This window comes from Mytilus galloprovincialis, chromosome 3 (assembly GCF_965363235.1).
Source record: "Mytilus galloprovincialis chromosome 3, xbMytGall1.hap1.1, whole genome shotgun sequence".
In the NCBI taxonomy this organism is placed as follows: Eukaryota; Metazoa; Mollusca; class Bivalvia; order Mytilida; family Mytilidae; genus Mytilus; species Mytilus galloprovincialis.
In genome coordinates this window covers 83,976,009-83,997,574 of record NC_134840.1, presented here as the reverse complement: position 1 = coordinate 83,997,574, position 21,566 = coordinate 83,976,009, and the positions used below count along the sequence as shown (strand labels likewise).

The 21,566-nt window shown below is 32.2% G+C and overlaps 2 protein-coding genes across 8 annotated transcripts in view; both read right to left on the bottom strand.

The window, feature by feature from the left end:
- Positions 1 to 2,967: 2,967 nt before the first annotated feature.
- On the bottom strand, positions 2,968 to 8,140 carry LOC143066608 (uncharacterized). Its single transcript, XM_076239475.1, has 6 exons — positions 8,037 to 8,140; positions 7,123 to 7,295; positions 6,238 to 6,399; positions 5,587 to 5,630; positions 4,128 to 4,398; positions 2,968 to 3,391 (listed from the first exon to the last, which is right to left on the bottom strand). The coding sequence occupies exons 2-6, from the start codon at positions 7,286 to 7,288 to the stop codon at positions 3,006 to 3,008; spliced, it is 1,029 nt and encodes a 342-aa protein (XP_076095590.1). The 5' UTR covers positions 7,289 to 7,295; positions 8,037 to 8,140; the 3' UTR covers positions 2,968 to 3,005.
- Positions 8,141 to 14,070: 5,930 nt separating this feature from the next.
- Positions 14,071 to 21,566, bottom strand: part of LOC143069174 (uncharacterized) — a 99,288-nt gene continuing 91,792 nt past the window's right edge. For all 7 annotated transcript variants that reach the window (XM_076243670.1, XM_076243671.1, XM_076243673.1 and 4 more), the window contains 4 exons: positions 20,790 to 20,952; positions 17,931 to 20,316; positions 16,102 to 16,283; positions 14,071 to 15,566 (listed from right to left, as the gene is read on the bottom strand). In XM_076243670.1, the coding sequence (XP_076099785.1) occupies positions 15,447 to 15,566; positions 16,102 to 16,283; positions 17,931 to 20,316; positions 20,790 to 20,952 (2,851 nt within the window). In that variant the 3' untranslated portion in view covers positions 14,071 to 15,446. The remainder of the gene's footprint in view (positions 15,567 to 16,101; positions 16,284 to 17,930; positions 20,317 to 20,789; positions 20,953 to 21,566) is intronic.

The window sequence follows — 21,566 nt, the reverse complement described above, 5'->3', positions numbered from 1 at the left end:
AAAATATCACAGAGGACGAAATAAACCGTTACATTACATGAGAAGCCGGTTTGGTTACAAATAATTATGTCACGTGAAGGCGCACTGACGTCACAATTTGCATTAATTTTGCAATACACTACAGTTTACTCATACAGAACCCATTATCATGCAAACATGCAACGTGAATGTGATTGGTTATCAAATAATACAGAATTTATGCACGTATAGTTAATATAGAAGAAATTAGTTCATCAAATGTGAGTTCGTGATCTTGTGGTTAAGACCGATGGCTACAGTGCTGAAAGTCCTGAGTTAGATTCTCACTTGGGGTGCTAAAAATATCAGTACATCAGAAGGGTAATTTTCACCCTCTCACACACATCTTTGTTAATGTTCCGGGATTGTTGAAAACTTGCATATTCATCAATATTTGATTTTGTGGTTTTAACAATCCAGACAGACAAATAGCAATAAGGTGTTTAGGAAAACATGACCTAAAACCTCCTTCATATATGACAAAAATACATGGGAACTCATATTGAATGGTCAAATGTGTTAATTCAATATGAAAATTGAAATTAAGATGGTAAAATCAAATATTAGCCGTTACTGTAAATGGACTTAAAGTATGACTTTTCAGCAAATTTAAAGGGAAATGACACGGAAGGGGCCAAATAGTGTTCAAAAGGGAGCAAATGCTATTTAAATTAGTATGCAGGTTTTAAATATAGAGGGAAGTTGAGTCATCTTTTTGGGTGAAGTTAAATACTGACTAGTGTGTGGTTCTCATTGGGTCTAAGTGTGACCAATATTGACAATTTTTCGCAAGCGTGAAACGTGAAAGTCAAATTATTGTGTCATGAAAACGGGAAATGAGGTCTGTCGTGAAAACGGGAAATGGGGTTCTGCAGGACCCCGGAAATGACAAAAAAATGAAAATTGCTCATGTACATAGTGTAAGCGGGATATGGGAATCTGACAAAACAGTAAGTGGGATCTGGGATCAGAACACCCCCCCCCCCCCCCCCCCCCAATGAGACCCCCTTATGTAGATTTACCTTCTAATTCTATATAAAAAAAACACAACTAAGAACTACGTTTAATTCACTTTGACTACTGATATGCAAACCTAGAAATATTTCATAAAATAGTGATTGAAAGATTCATAACACTTTGAAAGGATAATTCAGACACGTGTTACGCGGGGAGCATGTTTTAAATTTGTTTACAAATAATAATGTCACGTGATCGCGCACTGGACCTCAAGTTGCATCGCCCTTACAATTCACTAATACATGACCATTTTCATGCAAACATGCAACGTGAATGTGATTGGTTATCATATAATACAGAAATAATGCATGCACAGTTTAAGAAGAAATTAGTTCAATAAATCGATGCGATTTTCACTTTTGACACGAATAGGTCGGGTTGACATTACTGTCATCGGAGATAATATTGAGATAAATGGGATAAAACGGACCGTCAAAAAGGTCTAGAGGAGCACATCAGTAGAACCTTAACATTAATAAGTAATACTTACCAAAATTTCTCTAATTAAAGAACTATATAACTGAAATTTCACAAAGATAACGGTAAACATTTTGTTGATGGTGATGATGCTATTATCGATCCGTTGAATTCAGGGTCAACGGAATTTTTTGCGTTGCGTTTAAATCATTGAGGCCATCTATTTTTATTGCGAGTTCCACATATATAAATCGGAATTAAAGAAAAAATGGAATGTTGTTAGCAGAATCAAAACAGAAATGATGAACATTGCAACATTTTCAGCAAAATATAAATAGGATGGAGGATCTGTGTATTCACATTATTTGTAAAACTCTCCTTATTCATGTGAAGCGTGTGCTTTACGAGGCTTGCTATGCTTATCATTGACGCCACAGTACTTCAACCAATCAGACAATGTTTATTTTGGGCATTTGACTTTTTTTAACTCAGATTTTGGAATATTTTAATCGAAATTATAGAAAAATGGAATGTTGTTAGTACATATAAAATAGAAAATGATGAATACTTTTAGCTAAAGATAATTTGGATGGGGGTTCTGTGTATTCACATTATTTGCACAACTCTCCTTACTGATGCCATATTTTGGAATTTCCGTGACCTAAATGGTTCGCGAAAATTAATATTTTTATATATAGTATAGTAAATACGAATATTCTACTTAAATACGAAAAGAATATTGAAACAGTATATATTTAACTGTAAACTGATGCAAATATTTGCAATAAAAGATTATTTGCTTTGTACTACGAGAGCAAAATTGTCCATCGATTTTCCTTTTTTTTCTACCAAGTTGATGTGATGCACACGTATATTTTATATTCTAATGCATGTTTTTGTTACAGTTACTCATATTTATGATGCTATATATACCTTGAAGATGTTCAAAGCACTTTGTAGATATAGGAGTAAACAAATGATGGGAAAAGTTACCGTAGGCAAAACCGTCCTGTTAGCCAGTTGGAAATCATCGCTTCGAAAATCGCGACTTCCGGGTAGCGTACAGAATAGTATCTACACTGTGGGTATGGGTTTTGATCATAGTTTAAGGCCGTACAGTAGTGCCCTATTATTACATACATTTACGTCTCTGTGGCCAGAGAAGTATTGTTAACAAGCATACCACATCTACTTATTTCTATGATTTTTTAGTATGAGTAAGATGGTGAGGTAAAAGTCGAGTTCGTGTTTTAGAAGAACTACCTTCACAAAATTACAGCTTTTGGATCAACGAAAATACTTTAAAATAGTACTTGTTTTATCCCTCTTTATGTTTAAATGTAGCTGATGACTATTCTAATTCGATTGTATTCAATAAAGCCTGACTAAGAGATCGAACTTTTATTTCCAGTTCCGGGCGAATTACATCTTACGAGGAAGGTCCGTGTCATTCCTTATATATATACACCTTATATAATTTTGACTTCTCATTTAGAAAATAGAATGTAAAAACAGTGAAAATATAGAAAATTTAATGTTATACAAAAAACGATTTATAAAACTAAAGCTTTGTCCTTTTCCTGTCGTTTGTGACAGGAAAAGATCCAGAAAAATGCACGAATGTTTGCTGAAAATGTGTTCTTCTTTCCATCAATGGTGTTATCTATTCTAACAATGTTTTTCTTCTTGATATTCATATTTTGAGAATCTTTGTCCTTTTCATCTATGATTTCCTCTTCCCCTTTCCCTACTTTTCTATTCTTTACAGCATTTTCTTCATCCACAGTGTATGACTCTTTCTTCTCAAAGTCCTTACTATTCCCTGCAACTTTCTTTGCTTTGCTTTTCTTTATATTGTTTTGTTTTTTCTTTGCATCTAAAGCTTGAACCGGTTTATTCTTTTCGTTCTTTACACATTCTTTCTCTCTTTTGTTTATTTCTGTAAATGCAAGTGAAACAATCAAATAAGTTCATGCAGTTTTGAAATTAGAATATGAAAATAGGGGAGAAGTGTTCTTATGTTCAACTAGACACACATTGATTAATTGATCAACCGACAAAAAAAGTTTCACATTTAACAGATATTTCAGTATTAACTTGATATCAACTATTTGATCCTGTTTTACTTTAAATGTTAAATCAACTGTTACAGTTATTTGAAGCATGTTTTAAACAAAGTTGTCTCATTGGCACTCACACCACATCTTCCTATATCTATCATGTCTATTTAGCACGAAAAGAGTCATCGTCAGAAGCAACTTAATAAGCCACTTGATATTCTCACTGAATCATTCATTTTTTACGAAAATTTGCTGCGCACACCTGACAATCTTAAATTCTTGATATTCATATAGTTTATTTTTATTGTACTATTACTAAACAGGTATGCCGATCATAATTTTGTTTTTCATTTTACTGGGCAATATTGTACTGCATGCATAACTCAACTATTATATTTGTATTTACATATGTTTCTCTATGAACTTGTATTTATAGGTTTTTTTTTATTTCTAATTTTTACATTTGAAAAATGTTAAATTAAAAATTTGTAAATTTCAAGTTTGTATGATGTTTCATTCATCATTGGCAAGTTAATTAGAAAAAAATGCCCAAATATATAAACGCGGATTGAGAAGAACCTCGAAAGTGTCTATTTCAATAAAATGAATATGTACCTTTCTCCAACATCTTTAAGGCTTTTTTCTCCGCCTTTTCAAGTTGCTTCCTTTTCTTTTCTTCCTTCTTATGTTGTGCTTGAACATCCTTGCTGTATCTTTTCATTATCCTGTCTACTGCTTTGAAATACAACTGTACAACTTTTTCCTCTTCTTTAGCGATTTTCATTTTTATTATCTCCTCTTTCTTTGTTGTGCTTTTTTCCCTTTTTTTGTCCTTTTTTGTTTGTTTGCTACTAGCTCCATTTAAATAAAAATTCTGGACTGTATCCTAATAAAAAAAAATACCCGTTGTTTATGTAGTCCTAGATGTAATGCTTTTCTATTATCGTTTTGGGCAAATATCAATAATATCATATCTCATAAAACATTAAAAAAAACCCAGGATTTTCCAAAATAGTATATAGAACCACAGACTTCAGCAACCAACATCGCCTTCCTTCTCCGAACCAATAAGCGCGAAAATGTAGACAAAGAAGAACGATCAAAACACATGGCAAATATAGTCAGACTGTGTAAAAGCACAGCAACATGTGGTAATAAGGTTATACCAATTTTACATGCTCATAAATCTTCTTATGATATATCGTGTATAAAGTACAACAAGACTCGGCTATACTGCCGATTGGAAAAATCATGTATAAGACACATGCAAAAGATAACAGGAATGACTTTTAAATATTGGACAGTACATTTGATGACACCCACCATGCACCAACACCCCACTCCGCAGAAGGAAAAGAAACATCATACTAGTATATATGCACAAAAACCTATGATGGAAATAGCCATGTTAAGTAAAGACACACAACATGTAGTGGGGTTACACAAGTTAAATTAGTGAACGTGCTCATAAGTTGTTTTTGAAGGTTAAACATAAAATTGAAAACCTTCGAAGTACAGCTACCAACAAGATGACCACTTATAAGGGCATAATTCGGAAAGCAGGATAAAAAATTGTTACCTCAGGACGCTTGCTACAACAGGTTCCATTAGTTATATTTGTTAGAGCATGTGTCACTATAGGACTTTTTATTAGAAGTCTGATGTTTAGGGTAAACAACTGCATACCATTTACCATAGCTTCAGATTTTTCCAGTAGTATGTTTGTTCTTTTTAATTTTTGTGACATCGCTGCTTTGTCCAATGGTTTTAAATCCAGCTATGCAATATTTATTGCTGAACATTATTAAATAAAAAAAAACTAGCATTCTATCAAACGTTGTTAAATCTTACATCAAATTGTAACACCGAATTGTGTGATCGCATGGTATTTTGATAATGTGCAATCAACGGACAACGAACATGTTGTTTTCCTAACGTTCAGTGGCAACTAGTTTGTGCATATTTAAGACAGAAAAATGCAAAAAGAGGCCACTAAATATTTCACAGTACTTATATCAAAAGACTACTGTTATTAAGATCTTTCCAATTCCAATTTACCCATCTTAAATTGTACCTTAAAAATATATCTGGCATCCTTCAGTGTTTTCTCTGTTGGTCCTAGAAAATGAACGAAATAAATAAACTTACAAACTAACTTGAATATGAAGACGAAATATCAAATAATTCTTAATATCTACCTATTTCACCTCAATCAGCTTTACAATTTGGTGTTATCATACAAACGATCAAACACTGTGCTGCTTTTCAGCTCAGAGTTAATAACATAAATTAATAAGGAATTAGGCCGTTAGTTTTCTCGTTTGAGTTGTTTTACATTGTCACTTCGGGGCCTTTTATAACTGACTATGCAGTATGGATTTTGGTCATTGTTGAAGGCCGTACGATGATCTAGAGTTGTTAATTTCTGTGTCATTTTGTCTCTTGTGGAAAGATGTCTCATTGGCAAACATACCATATCTTCTTTTTTTATATATTATAATATCTATAGGGATAACTGCTGGAACGTATCATTTTAAATATTAAGCAAGAACAAAGAAAACCAAGCAAGTATAACAACTCAATTATGGAGGAGATTTCATAAGTATGTCATAAGTATGTCTTACTGTGTTTCGTCCATTTTTCTAAGATTTAGCAAATACTATATATTTAAACTAAACTCACTAATAGAAACGAGGAGCAATGTAAATCAATGTAAAGTCATTACCTGCTGCTGTCATTGATGCCTTCTGCTGTTCTACTTCGTCTAGTGCTTCCCCTAAGTCTTTCAATATACCATCTACACTTTGAGTGTCGTCTGGAACTGTCAGTTCATTGTCTTCTGTTTCTACATTTTCTTCTGCAGTCGTGTTCTGATCTTTTAATTTATCTAAATCGAGAAATAGGCCTTTGTTAGTCTTGTGTGATTTTTAATTTTAAAAAAGTTTCAGAGTTTAGAATGACGCCCATTATCAACATAAAACATTTTTGTTTAAGGGCCAGCTGAAGCACACCTCCGGATGCGAGAGTTTCTCGCTGCATTAAAGGCCCATTGGTGGCTTTCGACTGTTGTCTGCTCTTTGGTTGGGTTGTTGTCTCTTTGACACATTTCCCATTCCCCATTTCCATTCTCAATTTTATATATCACAATGGTCTTGAACATTGGGGAGATAGCAGGTATATTGTACATGATGCGACAACAACCTAACAGCTCAAACTAACAAAACGGTGTCTGACAAATTTAAGTTACCACTTGTATAGACGCGAGGCGAAGTTGATATTGACATATTGTAAGGCTTAGAAACAGAAAACCAGAATTGCATTTTTTATCTGAGAAAAATCCATTATTATACATTGAACATTCACTTAGTTTTGACTAAATACAAAAATATCTACAATTTGTCACACAATTAAGTTATATACCCATTAGCATCTTTATAGATATATTTTACAAAACATAAGACACATAACGTAATCATTCATTCATAGGTTAAGGTAAATACTAGTAGTGGTCAATGAATTTACAAAAGAATCATAAGAGACAACCTTGATTTTGTTTTATATTCAGAAGTGTAAGCTAGGGCAGGGGATGGAGACTATTTGACGGACATACCTAATTCCTTTATCAATGCAGATTCCATGTCTTCAGCTGCTCTGATATCTACCTCGACTACAGTCCACTGTTCCAGTGTAAATTCAAACTGTGCAACACTTATAATGGCTTCACATAAGCCAGTCGCTGCCTGGTGTACCTTCTTTTCTTGGTATGTTAACTCCATACTTATCCTGTTGATTGTGATGTCAAATGATAAAATTAAAAATGCATTGTGAAATCCCTTGTAACCCCTCTCCTATATCCCACTTTTAAAAAAATAAATCTGCTTGATCAACTAAAGATAGTATGCTTGTGTCTTATAGGACTACTTAATGTATTGTATAAATGGACCCATAAATCTATGTTAATTCTTTTAACATTCATTCAAAGTAAAATCAAATGTATCCATCCAAAATGTAAGTTTGCTAATTTACATCTTTTCAAATGGCATACAAACCCCGAAACCACGGTAACTGTAGTCAGAATTCAAAATTGATACATATCTTATATTCGTTCGTTTTTTATTTTCGAAAATCTAGTAAAATCGAAGTTAAGATCTGCTTTGCTGATTATAATCAGATATATAAGGACCAGAACGACCAGACAAAGAGAAGCTTGAATTTGGTTTGCATGCCTTTTATCTGAAACTACTACTGCGGTATAGTTATCTCGGATTTTAAGGTCAAAAGTATATTCAACATATTTATATTAGCAATTTGACACATCAAATTAGCACAAAATATATGGAAGTCTAGAGGATTATCAGCAAATTAAAGATTTCTAATAAACACAACAATCTCAGTTCAAGACAACGAAACAGAAGACTAACATTAACTTACAGATGACGAAGTCCTGAAGGTTTTAGAATGGAAAACAGAACAAAAAATTAAATGCATAGTACATGGTTAAAAGGTACAATAAAAAAAACTCACCACACTTCTCTTTCGATTTCGACTATCTTCTTAAAAGCTTCACGGGATCAATCTTTATACCTCTAAAAAAAAATATCCTTTTGCTTCTATCGGCGATACTTCGACGATAGCGTTGGCAGCGGAGATGTTTATGGCGTCGAAAAGAATGGAATTAGCGCAAGCGCAACGTTTTCTAGGATAGAACGTTTTCTAGGATTCTTACATGTATTCTGTGGTAAATGTTATCATCAATTTCGTGCATGGTATTTTAATCATATCCCGCCTTACATAGCGATTGAGGAGTCCGTCCGTATGTATATTTGTTCGTTCGTAGTTTTGTTGCGTTTTTTTGTATCCGCCTCTGCGCTTTAAAACTGCTGAACGAAACTTTATGAGACTGACTAGATATTACTGAAATTATTTACTTCTGTGCCTATAATTTCATTTTTATCATTTGACTATACATTGATTTTGTGTTAACTTTTGGAAGACATTATATCTGCACACTATAGTAAACATTTGTATCCGCTTCTCTGCCTAAAGGATGTTCGCTACTCTGTTTCAAAATAACAAGCTTTTTAAAAGACGATTATAAATTGATAGTATAAAAATAAAGAAACTAGAAAAGCAGAAAAAAAATTAGGGGTCCGTGTGCTTGTTTTCGAGATATATGCCATTGAAAATTAGGCGGGGAAATTTTCTCTCTAGATTTTTCATACAATTAACATTGTCATCATTTATCTTTCAAAAACAATGAAAAAATAACAAGGGTTTTGTAAGATTTTCAAATATGACTTATAAAACTATATGTAATAAAATTTGAAAAGATAAATGGGGCTTAATGGGCAAAATTTTTAATGGGCACTAGATGGATAAAACCAGAGGATTTCGAATATCTGACATAAATTCAAAAATATGAGGAGCAAACATCCTTAATTACATGATTTTTTTTGCAGATTCTCAACCATATAAAGCTAGTGTACTCTTTCTCATTGCTTTATTTTGAGGTTACCTATATTTTTTTCCATAATTCGTCTTAAACCCCTTATAACAATTTCTTTAAATTTCTCACAATTTCAATCGTATCATTGTGACATGTCTTTTAATAATTTCATAAAAATCTTGTTTTTACTCTGTAGCCAATAATTGCTTTTGCTAGAGGTGGAATTTAATTTTGCTAGCTCTGCTCACAGTACTGCTAGTTTTTATCAAAATTGTCAGAGACCTATTGCTAGTTTCTTTATCTGAGTTCATCCCCGTTATTTTGTTTAGACTGATTTCATGGATTTGGTTCGCTCTTTCATATTATGTGTATAGTGTTGTTCCATATAATTATGTGAATAGTGTTGTTCGGACTGTTTTAATTGATATGTGTAGTGTTCTGTGGACTGTTATACGTTGGTATGTTTAGTGTTGTGTGAACTGTTGTAAGTTAATGTGTACATCAATAGTGTTGTGTGAACTGTTGTAAGTTAATATGTGTACATCAATAGTGTTGTGTGAACTGTTGTAAGTTAATATGTGTACATCAATAGTGTTGTGTGTGTAGACTTTTGTACGTTGGTCTGTTTAGTGTTGTGTGAACTGTTGTAAGTTAATATGTGTAAAATAAATAGTGTTGTGTCTGTGGACTGTTAAACGTTGGTCTGTTTAGTGTTGTGTGGACTGTTGTACATTGGTTTTCTTTTCGTCATTGTGTGTTGTCAGTTTTACGTTAACTCAAGTTTTTGTGTATTTTTGTTGCATTGCATAATTTTTAAAACATGTATCCAGAGAATCAAAATTATCAACTGTTCATCTGTAAAGCTGTATATAAACTGTACATCTGTAAAACTGTATATAAGCTGTGGATAGATATCGAATCACACAAGATGCAGTGGGAGAATGTATATGTTTAGCTTATACAGATTTAAAAATGTGCAGTTAATGTACATTTTTACAGAGTTGCAGTTTATATACAGCTTTGAAAATATACAGTTTATATACAGTTTCACATATGTACAGTTTATATACAGCTTAACAGATGTACAGTTTATATACGGCTTTACAGGTGTACAGTTTATAGACAGCTTTTACAGCTGTACATAGATATAGGAAGATGTGTTGTGAGTGCCAATGAGACAACTCTACCCAAATAACAATTTATAAAAGTAAACCATTATAGGTCAATGTACGGCCTTAGTTCATAAACAGCTAAATACACTACAGATCCAGAGTTTATATACAGCTTTGCAGCTGTACAGTTTATATACAGCTTTTACAGTTGTACAGTCTATACAGCTTTTACAGCTCTACAGTTTATATACAGTTTATACAGCTGTACAGTTTATATACAGATTTTACAGCTGTACAGTTTATATACAGCTTTTACAGCTGTACAGTTTATATACATCTTTTACAGCTGTACAGTTTATATACAGCTTTGCAGCTGTACAGTTTATATACAGCTTTTACAGTCTATACAGCTTTTACAGTCTATACAGCTTTTACAGCTGTACAGTTTATATACAGTTTATACAGCTGTACAGTTTATATACAGATTTTACAGCTGTACAGTTTATATACAGCTTTCACAGCTGTACAGTTTATATACAGCTTTACAGATTTAGTTTATGTATACAGCTTTTACAGCTGTACATTTGATATGCATCTTTATAACTGTACAGCAAAATTACTTGTTCTAATTAGAGAAAATAAAGTTACGATCTAGTTCAAACAGATTTTAAAAGTACTTTGACTTCACTCTAAGCTATTTCAGAATTTGCTGATACTATAACGTCTCGTATTATTTCACTTGTATCTATATGTTTTTGTTTGTGTGTGTGTTTGTTGTACCAATCATTGATTACCTTTTTATATATAGAACAGTTGAGAGGTTGGAAGACTTATTTATCTTGACACTTTACAAAATTTTGTTTTTGTTTTTGTTTCTTCAATTTCTATGAAGATAAGGAGATGTGGTATGATTGCTGTTAAGGCACATTCACTAGAAACCAAAACCAAAGCAACGCTAGGACACTGAATGGCTTAAAACAATGAACAATACCTCATACCGTATAGCAAACTTTAAAAGGTTCCAAGATGACAAAATGGCAAAACAATTCAAACCAGAAAAAAAAAACAAATGGCGCGATTAAGAATACAAAAATAAATGAAAACAAATATGACAGACAAGAAACAACAACAAGGCTGAGTGACAAGCTCCTGTCAATTTAGGAGTTTGGAATATAAGTGTCACATCTTTGGTTGTCTGCTGCATATATTACTTAGGAATACCGTCTGAGGGATTTCAAAAATATACGCAAGACGTTTCATAGACGAACGAACGCGTCCTTTTTGAAAATGAGAACATTCAAGCAAAAGTGGATAACTTTTATATAATTTTTTCAAGATGCTTTCCCGATTACGACTGAAGGTAGGTAAAAGTTTGTACTAAGACAAAACTGTTAATCACTTAGCCACACACAGTACTATATGTGGTCATGTAACTATGAGAATTGTATTTAATTGCTCCTGAAATCTTTCAGGAACTCCACAATTCGATTTAAGGATACACTGAAAACGATTTTAGGACATTCTTATTTTATAAAATGGAGGTACTGAATAAGTGAGGATATCTTTAAATCGAATGATAGAGGTTCTGAAATATTTCAGGAACTTATTTAAAATATAATGATTTTGAATAAATCCGTGCCTCATGAGTATATGCATCCATTGCACTAGTATGAGGTTTTTTAATCCAGTAATATCGTTTTTTATGTAACAATTTTTTAAACATGGGTAATTCAAGTAAACAGCTATCTCATTGGCAATCATATCGTATCTCATCTCCTTATTTTTATGTATAAAGTAAGGACATTTTCCAACGAAAAGGTGACAAATACCAGGAAATAATAAAAACACTCGCGGAAAGTCTATTAAATTTCTTTTTACTTTATAATAAATTTCATGTAAATTAACCACTTTAGAAGTAATAAACGGATACTTGTGATGCGGATAAAAGAATGATATTGTTATAGTGTATGAAGTGCATTGAGGATAATGTATATATGGACATGTCAAATAATTTGTAAACACAGACACTTTAAGAATTATGAATGTTTTTCGGTAGTCAGAGGAAGGTCGAAGTGTTGGTGTTCAGACAAGACTTCACCCCAATATTACCATAGAAGAGGCTTTGGATGGGGTTAAATGATTAAAGAATAATGCCCTTAAAAAATGAAGATTAGAGAATAACGGGCAAAAAAAATGAAGATTAGAGAAATGCGTAGTCTAACTTTTTGAAGATTAGAGAAAAAAGGGGTTATACTTTTTTGAAGATTAGAGAAACAAGGGGTGAAAATTAAATGTTTACAGAATAACAGACCCCCCCCCCCCCCCCCCACATCCAGACCCTCATAGAAAGTGGGAAAACAACCAAAACAAAGTGTATGTGTAATCCAAGAAAAACGTGCTCTTTCAATTTTCCTACCTGTTACCTGTTACCTAGTCTTTATCTTCCTCCTCTAGCAGGAGCTACCTTATCTATAGGTTTCTGTATTTCACTGTGAAACATACAATATAATGAATCTTTGTTTGTGTGTGTTAGACACATTACACAACATGCATATTTTCCTATTCAAGATAATTATTAATACCCTTCTCTTGACCTTTATTTTTTTTTTGCATACACATGTACCTTGATGTATTCTGTAGAATGACATATTGTTAAGCTTCAAGGTACAAAATGTATTGCCATCATTTATACAAACTTTGGATAACACATATCTTGACAAATTTTTTGGCAATAGATTTATATTATAACTTGCTTCATATCTGCCCTCTTTCATGTGTCTGAAGAGCAGACAAACAAAGTTGAAAATAAGCCATATATGAAAATTCATTTACCAAATTAGGTTTTCACAACTTTTTTGCTTGTCAGTTATTTTTGATTTAATAAGATTTAAATAAGTTTTTTGAGATCAATGGCCTTTTCTCTTTACACTTGAAAACCTGTCTTATTGGCCACAATTTTGTGCAGATGCCTTTAAAATTTGAAAAGTTAAGAGATTTTAAAGGACACATCTATTCTACATAATTTTTCATCTGATCCTTTGGTGACTTCTACTATAAGTTTGAAGGTATGCAATGTCATTTTTCCAGAATCTAAAGGAATGATATGATGATGCTGTTAGGAAGACATTTCTCATCTGTTAATCATGAGGTATTTACACTAAATCCATTAGATGGGTATTGACTTAGATGCAGGATTCTAATATTAGTTATTATTGGCTTTGAACTAGTTGTCAGTTTATGCAAGTACTGACAGATTTGTACTAGATAATCTATTTAAGTACCCTGTTGCACCTGGTATATATGTGTTTTTGTTTTATGTATTTCTGCTTTGTATCAATTTGACAAGTTTTCAACTGATTTTTATAGTTTGTTCTCAAGTTGTACTGTTACACCACTGTCCAAGGATAGTGAAGGGTTGGCACCTTCAAACTAGTTAAACTCTGCCACATTATATAGATCCCGAGTTAGGAGCCTGTAATTCACTTGTCATTTGATGCTATATATAATATTTGATTTCTTTTGTTCAATATTTTGTACCTAAAGCAGGCTGTTAGTTTTTCACATTCTAATTGTTTTAAATTTGTCATTTCAGGGCCTTTTATAGCTGGCTGTGCAATATTGGTTTTGCTCATTGTTGAAGACTGTTCAGTTACCTATAGTTGTTAATTTCTATGTCATTTGGTCTCTTGTGGAGAGTTTGCAGTTATACCACAGCTTATTTTATATGACACATTATTCTGAATAGGCAGACAAGTCTTTGATCTCAAATCCTTCATGACAGGTGCTTCCAGCAAATATAAATTTTTAAGTTTAATTTGACTCTGCCAAGGATCAAAATCCAGAGCATAATGGTTTATATTCAAAACTCTGTTGGCTGAATTTCAACTGTTCAGGACAGTTTTAACCAATCACTAAGTATTGATGTTTACTTTTGAAAATGCTATCTAGCACACTATAGCTTGGACATTGAAAATTCTTGAAATAACAATAAACAACAAAATCAGTTTACAAATATATTTTTTAAATTTGGCTTTCAATGCTAGTACCTCTAGTACACTGTACAAATAAATAATGAATACAAAAATGTACAGTCAAATCAAATATAACTATACAGTACAAACTCTCTGGTCAAAATGTACTACGATGGTTACAAGCTATTGCTACAGATTTAAGGTCTCTTATGTCAGGAAATTTCTTCATAGCACTGTGGTTGAACACATTGAAAGTTAAAGAAATAAATTAATTGGGATTATCTCCCTTTGACTAACATAAACATTTTCTGAAATTTCATGTTATAATTATTTCTAAAGTATTTTGATTTGCTATTTTCTGTAAAGTAAAATGCTGTAGTTTTCTATAACAAGCATTTTGATTTTTTTGGTTCAAATGTCTACACATATGAATTATACGAGGTAGCTAAATTTATACAAGAAAACTAAAGCCGATAACCATCTTATATAAAATAACCAGAAAAAAATTGTTTTAGCATATTATAAACATGTAACCAGATCTATAATACAGTTTTAGTAAAGCCTCTATTCCATAATACTGAATTCTAGTGGAAAGGCACATTTTAAAGGGTATTATTCATATATCTCTATGAGCTAAAAATAAGTTGGTGAACAAACAGGAAAGGGACATAATTTTAAGCATTTACTATGCTGGGGGATTGAAAACAGTTGGTATCATTAACAAATTTTCTACCAAATGAAAACATCATTTTAAAATTTTGTGCACAGCACATTTCAACATTTAAAAGTTATATTTAAGAACAAAATCAAAAACACATAAATAAATGTTTGACTATCCAAGTCGTTAATGTTAAAACCAAAATGTAAACATTTAAAATTTTTACATATTTCTTAAAAAATATGACAAAAATGTGTGAAAAACATATATCAATGTTTTTTTTGCAGTAAATGAAAAATGAAAATATTGCTAAAAAAAATTGTACTAAACACTAAAAATTACAATGATATTAAAATCTTGATGACAATCTTATCGTGAATCATTTTCAAATTCATGTTTGAAATTAATCATATAAAAAAGTTACAGGTAGAAAAGAAAATACCCTTTACAAAATATGAAATATATTGCAAAACAATCTTAAATATTATACAAACATATAATCACAATATTGATGAAACTTTCCGCCAAAAGAAAACATAATCGTGCAAATTGTACAGTCTTAACAAAAAAATATCACAAAAAGGCATGAACTTGTGAAAATAAAACCCAAGCAGTCATACTGCTTAGTTTTACCAATGGTAATAAAAAAACGTAGAAAAAATTGCATACAAAATTGTGTATTGCATACAAAGTAATGTTTTTAGCACTAAAGTTAAAAATAAGCACCAAGTTGAACTGAACACAATGTTACACCTCCGTTTGTTTGGGTTTGTTCCGACAAAAACACATCAGAAATTTACAATCAAAGTATGACTGGTTTCTATCTTCATGTTTACATATCAGATCTTTTGGTTTGACTTCAGAGTCCTACAAAATAAGACAAAAATGTTTAAATCTCACAGTGCATAACTTGATGCATTAGGAAGTGACTAAAATGGCCTATTTTATTGAAGCATTTTCTTGTGAGTCACTATTCCCATGTTACAATATAATGTCTTCCTATGATGATCTTTATCAAAAAATGAATAATACTTGTTTACCTTTTCTTTTAATTGATTGTAGGTAGCTTAACATCCAGTGGCAAATATTTCAATTTTACAGGTTTTTTTATGTCAACTTGAAGTGTTTTTATTGAATGAGTAATATGTGTTCCAATACCATGTTAACGTCTTTAAAATACTGTATTGTGTAATAGTGTAATTTAGTTTATATAAATGGAGAACTTTAAGAGTCAGATAGGCTAACACCTTTCATTGTTAGAAATTCCTAACAAATTGGTAAATTTGGCAAATATGAATGGATAATTTAGACTTTTTAATATCCAAATTTCAGTATGTTCCAAAATTCTTTGAAAATTGGCCATACCTAAATTTCACAAATACTTTCACCAAAAAATACATACCTGTAATTCATCCTGTCTTCGTCTGCCCAATCTTTCAACATCATCCATGTTATATGATTTGATCTCAAATGGTTCCTCTTTTATTTTCTGTATCTGTCGAGTATCAACCCAGGCTTTTGACGAGGGACTTTTCTTCCCTTCACTGTCAGATCTAGCAGGTGCAGATCGACTTCTTCTTGAACCTAGGTAAATAAAAATTTGTAAAATCATCATAAGGAAAGTGTCCATGTATTCATATCAATAATTTATAGCAAACAGAAGGGTAAATTCACAAAAACCTAACATCAGACAATTTTCATTGTAATTTTCTAATTTGCTAGAGTTATCCCCCCTCTATTGGTATCCTATATGTTTCTGAGTTTTGAACAAGACAGTTTGAACTAGTAGAATTAATTGTGTATGTTAATTAACATGGATACTGTAAGATGTTTATTCATGTAAAAAAGTATTAGATAATAAAACCCTTATTACATTACTTAAGTTTAGTTTCTTGTGATATATCTTATCTGATTTTAAACATTTATTTTTTACATGTTAATTCTGCAGTACTGTCTTGATAAACTACAATAAGTCTTTTTAATAACTAGACAGACAATTTGAAGAGAATTTTTATGTTTCTGATATTTAATTTATGTGTTCTAAAGACGTCTAAGTACTTTTGTGCTGATATCTATTTTTGTGCATTTGGTGAGTGATAAACATCATGAAATTTAACAGCCTACCGAAAGTACTTTTAAAATATATTTCTTGAATGAAAATCTATGACTGAATTCAAAAACCAATGTTCTAATAATTTCACAGGCCACAAAAATTGTTGCAACTTAAAAGAAAAATGTATTCTGTTCTCAATTTCAGACAAGTTGAAGTACGTGTTCAGTACAAAGTACTGTTTTATGAATAAGACCTTATCATCAGTAAAATCTTTTACACAAAATGTCACTTAAATATACATCAATGATATAATATATCACTATCTGTTATTCGTAAGAATTATAGGTCTGTTTACGGCTTTTTAAAAATTGATCTGTATCATTAGATTTTCTGTATATTATTTTTCTGCATAAATTACGGATGTAAATATATATTATCAAGTAGTAAATCTTTACAATTTGTTTGTAACCACAAAAATAAATTTCTTAAGTGGAAATTACACTTTTTCCATTTGATGAATGGAAGTAACGGAAACAATTTTGTATTAATGAATTTGAACTCCGCCAACTCCACTTTTATTTAGTAGTAATAACATCCTGCCTGCTTATTAAATAACTTTATGATCAGTTTTCATATTTATGCTCGCAATGTTTTTTCTGCATCTGTCTGGCTTTCAAAAAGTTTTGACCTTGATGTTATGTGATGAAGCTTACTATACAAATTACATTTATCATATGCAACAAATTTTGTATGATAGCCAACATCAAATTAATTTAATGCTCTCTTAAATTGCTTGTCTCATGGCTCCTTGATAAAGATTTAAAACAAAATTTAATTTCAATATAAAGCTTCCTTTTTTTTCTACAAGATTTTACTCTCTTCAGACATTTGCTCTCCCGATTGGAAACACCAAAATCTCCCTTCCTACATTTTGTCCCAACATAAACCTTGAAAAATATCATGTTTCAAATATGTCATTTTTTTTCAGCATTTAGATTGCAAATCTATAACATGTACTTGTAATTTGGAAAAAAATATGGTATATACTTTGTAACATGTTTAGAGGTACATGTGCACTTGTAGATGTAGGAATTTGTGACTTATATAGTTCTTTCTTACAGATCTGTTTTTTTTTCTATAATTCATATGAAAAGCAAGGAATCAATATTTGTAATTACCTTTTTTCTGTTTTTTCTTGTCTTCTGAAGATTCACTATTACTATCTTCATGAGTTGACGACGAGGCAGACACTTCACTATCCCTCAACATACTCTCGTAACCACTACTCGTCCCTCCGTGAATTTTATCCAGTTTTAAATGAGATCGTAACTCTGCACTAACATTACTACTATTATCACTACCATGTCCACTACTTGAGTGACTAGGTGTCCGAGGTTTCGTCACAGTACTATACGGAGAAAGTAAGCTACGTTCGTAAGAAACGATTCCACTATCATTACCACTGTCTGAATCGGTTCCCCGACTAACATTTAACTCATTAATCCTCACATTATGAAGTTTACCCTTTTCACCTTTTTTCGTTTTTGATTTCGTCTTACTATTTGAAAGAATAGGAAGTCTACTTGTTGATGGTGATGATGCACTACTCACAGATGACGGACTGCTACTACTGACTGGTACCGAACTTGAATCGGATGACAATTGACGGACCCTTTCTTTTGTTTTACTAGTACAAGACAAGGGTATTGAAGATGTTGATGTTTTATTAGATTTGCATGCGTCTCTTGATTGGGCAGGACTCGATGCTGCTGATGACGATCGTGAAAGTGATTTTTGTGGAAGCGGAGGTTTAGATTTTGATGAAGTCTTGCTGATCGAAGTATCTCTCTCTAAGGTATACTTGAGAGACAAGTCTTTTAACACATCTGAGGTAGAATTTTGTTCTTGACTAGAAACAAATTGAACATTATTAATAACATATTCACTAGGTGGCGTTTTACCATACAGTTCAAAATCACTTGATAAATTTGGATTTGACGCACCATCAGGTTTCCGTGACAACGGCTGTGCAAGTTTATATATACTTTCGTAATCAAAATTTTGATTTTTATTACATTCATAACATGTATGATCTGATTTCATCATTTCTTCTTGAACACTTTCTAAACCCGTTTTATCACATTCAGTTTCTTCTTCGTTATCATGACTACAGGACAAGTTACTAAATGTGTCATCGTCAGCCACGTCATTTGTACCACAGTTATGCTCTAATTGTTCATCAACCTGAATTTCATAGATTGAATCACGGTTATGTTGAATAACAGTGCTGAATTCACCTGTGTCAGCACTACTATCGAAACTAATATCGGCAATATTTGCCATTTCATCGGGACAACCTGCGTCTGCTGAACTTTGAACCTCAGGTTCAGCAGGTTTACATTTTGTTTCCTCTGATTTTTCCTCCTGTTCCAATGAAACTGATCGTAACCACTCAGTGACACGTTTTGTGGTACTTGTTGGGGCTGGAAGTTGTGACTTAGTCAGAGTATTTTGTGCCACTACTTCTTTTCGTTTCAAACTTGGTGAATTTTTAGGGGAGTGTCGAGGTGAATGTTTGGGTGTAGACACAGACATTTTCTTTTTATTTTCAGGTTTAGGTCTCCTGTATTTAGCTTCAGCTGTAGCCTCGATTTCAGCTTCTATTTGTAAATTTTCTACCCAGTCTCTCACAAATGGTTTCACATTATTATCTGAATCGTTTATACTTGTTGGTCTTGAATTTGACACCTGAGGTGTTAAAGAAGAACTACTTTCTGCACTGGCTGTGCTGTCTGGTCTTTCTAATTTTGATTTAGCCTTGCTGTGCTTGGGATCAGATTTACCAGACTTGCTAGCATGTGACCCTGTACACATTTCCCGTGGACCATCAACCCACTGTTCTTCAGCATTCATTTTAGGGTTGAAAAGATGTTTCTTTGGTTCTTGTTTTTCTTGTTTCTTGAAAACAGCTTCCGGTCCATCTATCCATTGTTCAGGTCGTTTTTTAACATTTGCACCTGGTCCGTCAATCCATTGTTCGCCTTTTATATCCTTCGGTGGATTAACTTGTCGATTTTTATCCTCCTTTGAACTTGACAACCTTGTTCTGATATTACTTTTCTTTGGAACATGAACAAGTCCCAGAGTTGGCGACAATGGCGGAGACAAAACTTCTGGACTTTCTGACGATCTCATCGGTAACTTATTCATGTTGTGATAATATCTCAACTCAGTAATATTACTCCTTCCACTATCAGAGGCTGAGCCTTCATCCCCTGATGACCTTGATCCACTTGGTCGACGTGGTAGTCGTGGATTTGTTCGAGGTACAGAGCGAGGTGGTCCCTCATTGTCAGTTACTTCCCTGTCACTTAATGAAAGTCCGTTAGGACCGAGATAAATGGCGGTATCACATGACTGTTCACTACTGGACGTGTAATCTGGGTCGGATAAAGAAGATGAATATACCATGTCTTCCCTTAATGTTCCCATTCGAAATCCTCTTAAGGGTCGCCGTAATCGACTTTCATCTGTAGAACTGTCATCAGAACTTGTTCCAGAAAACTGAAAACAATATAGGTTAATATTACTTATACATCATTTCATTTTTCATTTTTAATCTTTTAAATAAAACTTGAAAATATTAATAATTGTTTAGTCAACTAGTTGATATGAAAATCATACATCTTTTATCATATATTGTATAAAGTAGTAAATACATAGTTAAAAATTAGCATATAATAGCGTAACATGTGTAATATTGAAAAAAATGTCTAATCTCTTACAAGCATACATGAGATGATTGAATTGTCTCCCCTTACCTGATTGGGAAGTATGCACTTATTTTGTAACGTAATCTTAAATAAATGGTGAAACACAGCTTTCATTATAAGGCTGTTCATACTTTGTGCCATCTTTCTAATTGTGATATTCAACATTTTGTCATGTAATAAATGCTTGTGAAAGTCTTTAAAAAAAAAAAGAAAGTAAGGAGAAAATATTAGTGATTAAGCAAATGACCAAATGTTTAAACTTACTCTGGTTTTTCTTCGTCTCATTCTGTGTATTCTGGCCCCTAATTGTATGACTTGTAATGTTTCATTGTAGTTATGTACTGATGAAGAAACATGAGCTATCATACATGCTCGACATGAAATATTTCCTAGGGAGTCTTTCAAAAGTTGTGCTACTTTACTATCCCTGAAAAAATACAAAAATAAGATAGTTAACACGAGATTTGCAAATTTTGATTTTCATTATGCTGGTTAAACAAGTAACTATTAAGTATCTTTGTTAAGTTGGCTCATAAAACACAGTGTACCTGGCAGTTTCAGTGTTCTATGTGTTACAAGCTGTCCATGGTATGACAAGTTTCGAACACAAGTTTAGTAGCTGTCCTTGAAGTGGTATGACAAGTTTCGAACACGAGTTTAGTAGCTGTCCTTGAAGTACAACAAAACACAATTTCTGATGTAAACATAGCCAAATGATGTTCCATGAGATATTTGATAATAAAAGGTATATTAGCTGTTATGACATTTTTTCTTATTGCAATATACAACCATGAATTTGCTTTATGGTGTACAGGTTTAGTTGATAATGGAAATCTGCATTTTAGTATCAATGTCATGTTAGCTATCATAAATTTCAGGACCCACCCTATTTTATGTGGAATTATCAAAAATCTGATAATTTTTATAAAATGGAAGATTGAAGTTTATCATAATTTATTGATCTGTATTTTAACTGGTATGATATTACAAGTAATTCAAAATAATTTTTTTTCACAAGTTTAGACTACAAATTTTAAACAG

Bases quoted from the DNA above. Each gene is read 5' to 3' on its own strand.
- LOC143066608 (XM_076239475.1), bottom strand. From the start codon at position 7,288: ATGGAGTTAACATACCAAGAAAAGAAGGTACACCAGGCAGCGACTGGC. The intron at 6,400-7,122 runs GTATGTCCGTCA...TTCTCGATTTAG, and splicing joins TGCATTGATAAAGGAATTAG to ATAAATTAAAAGATCAGAAC. The intron at 4,399-5,586 runs GTACAATTTAAG...TTTTTTTATTAG, and splicing joins ATGCCAGATATATTTTTAAG to GATACAGTCCAGAATTTTTA.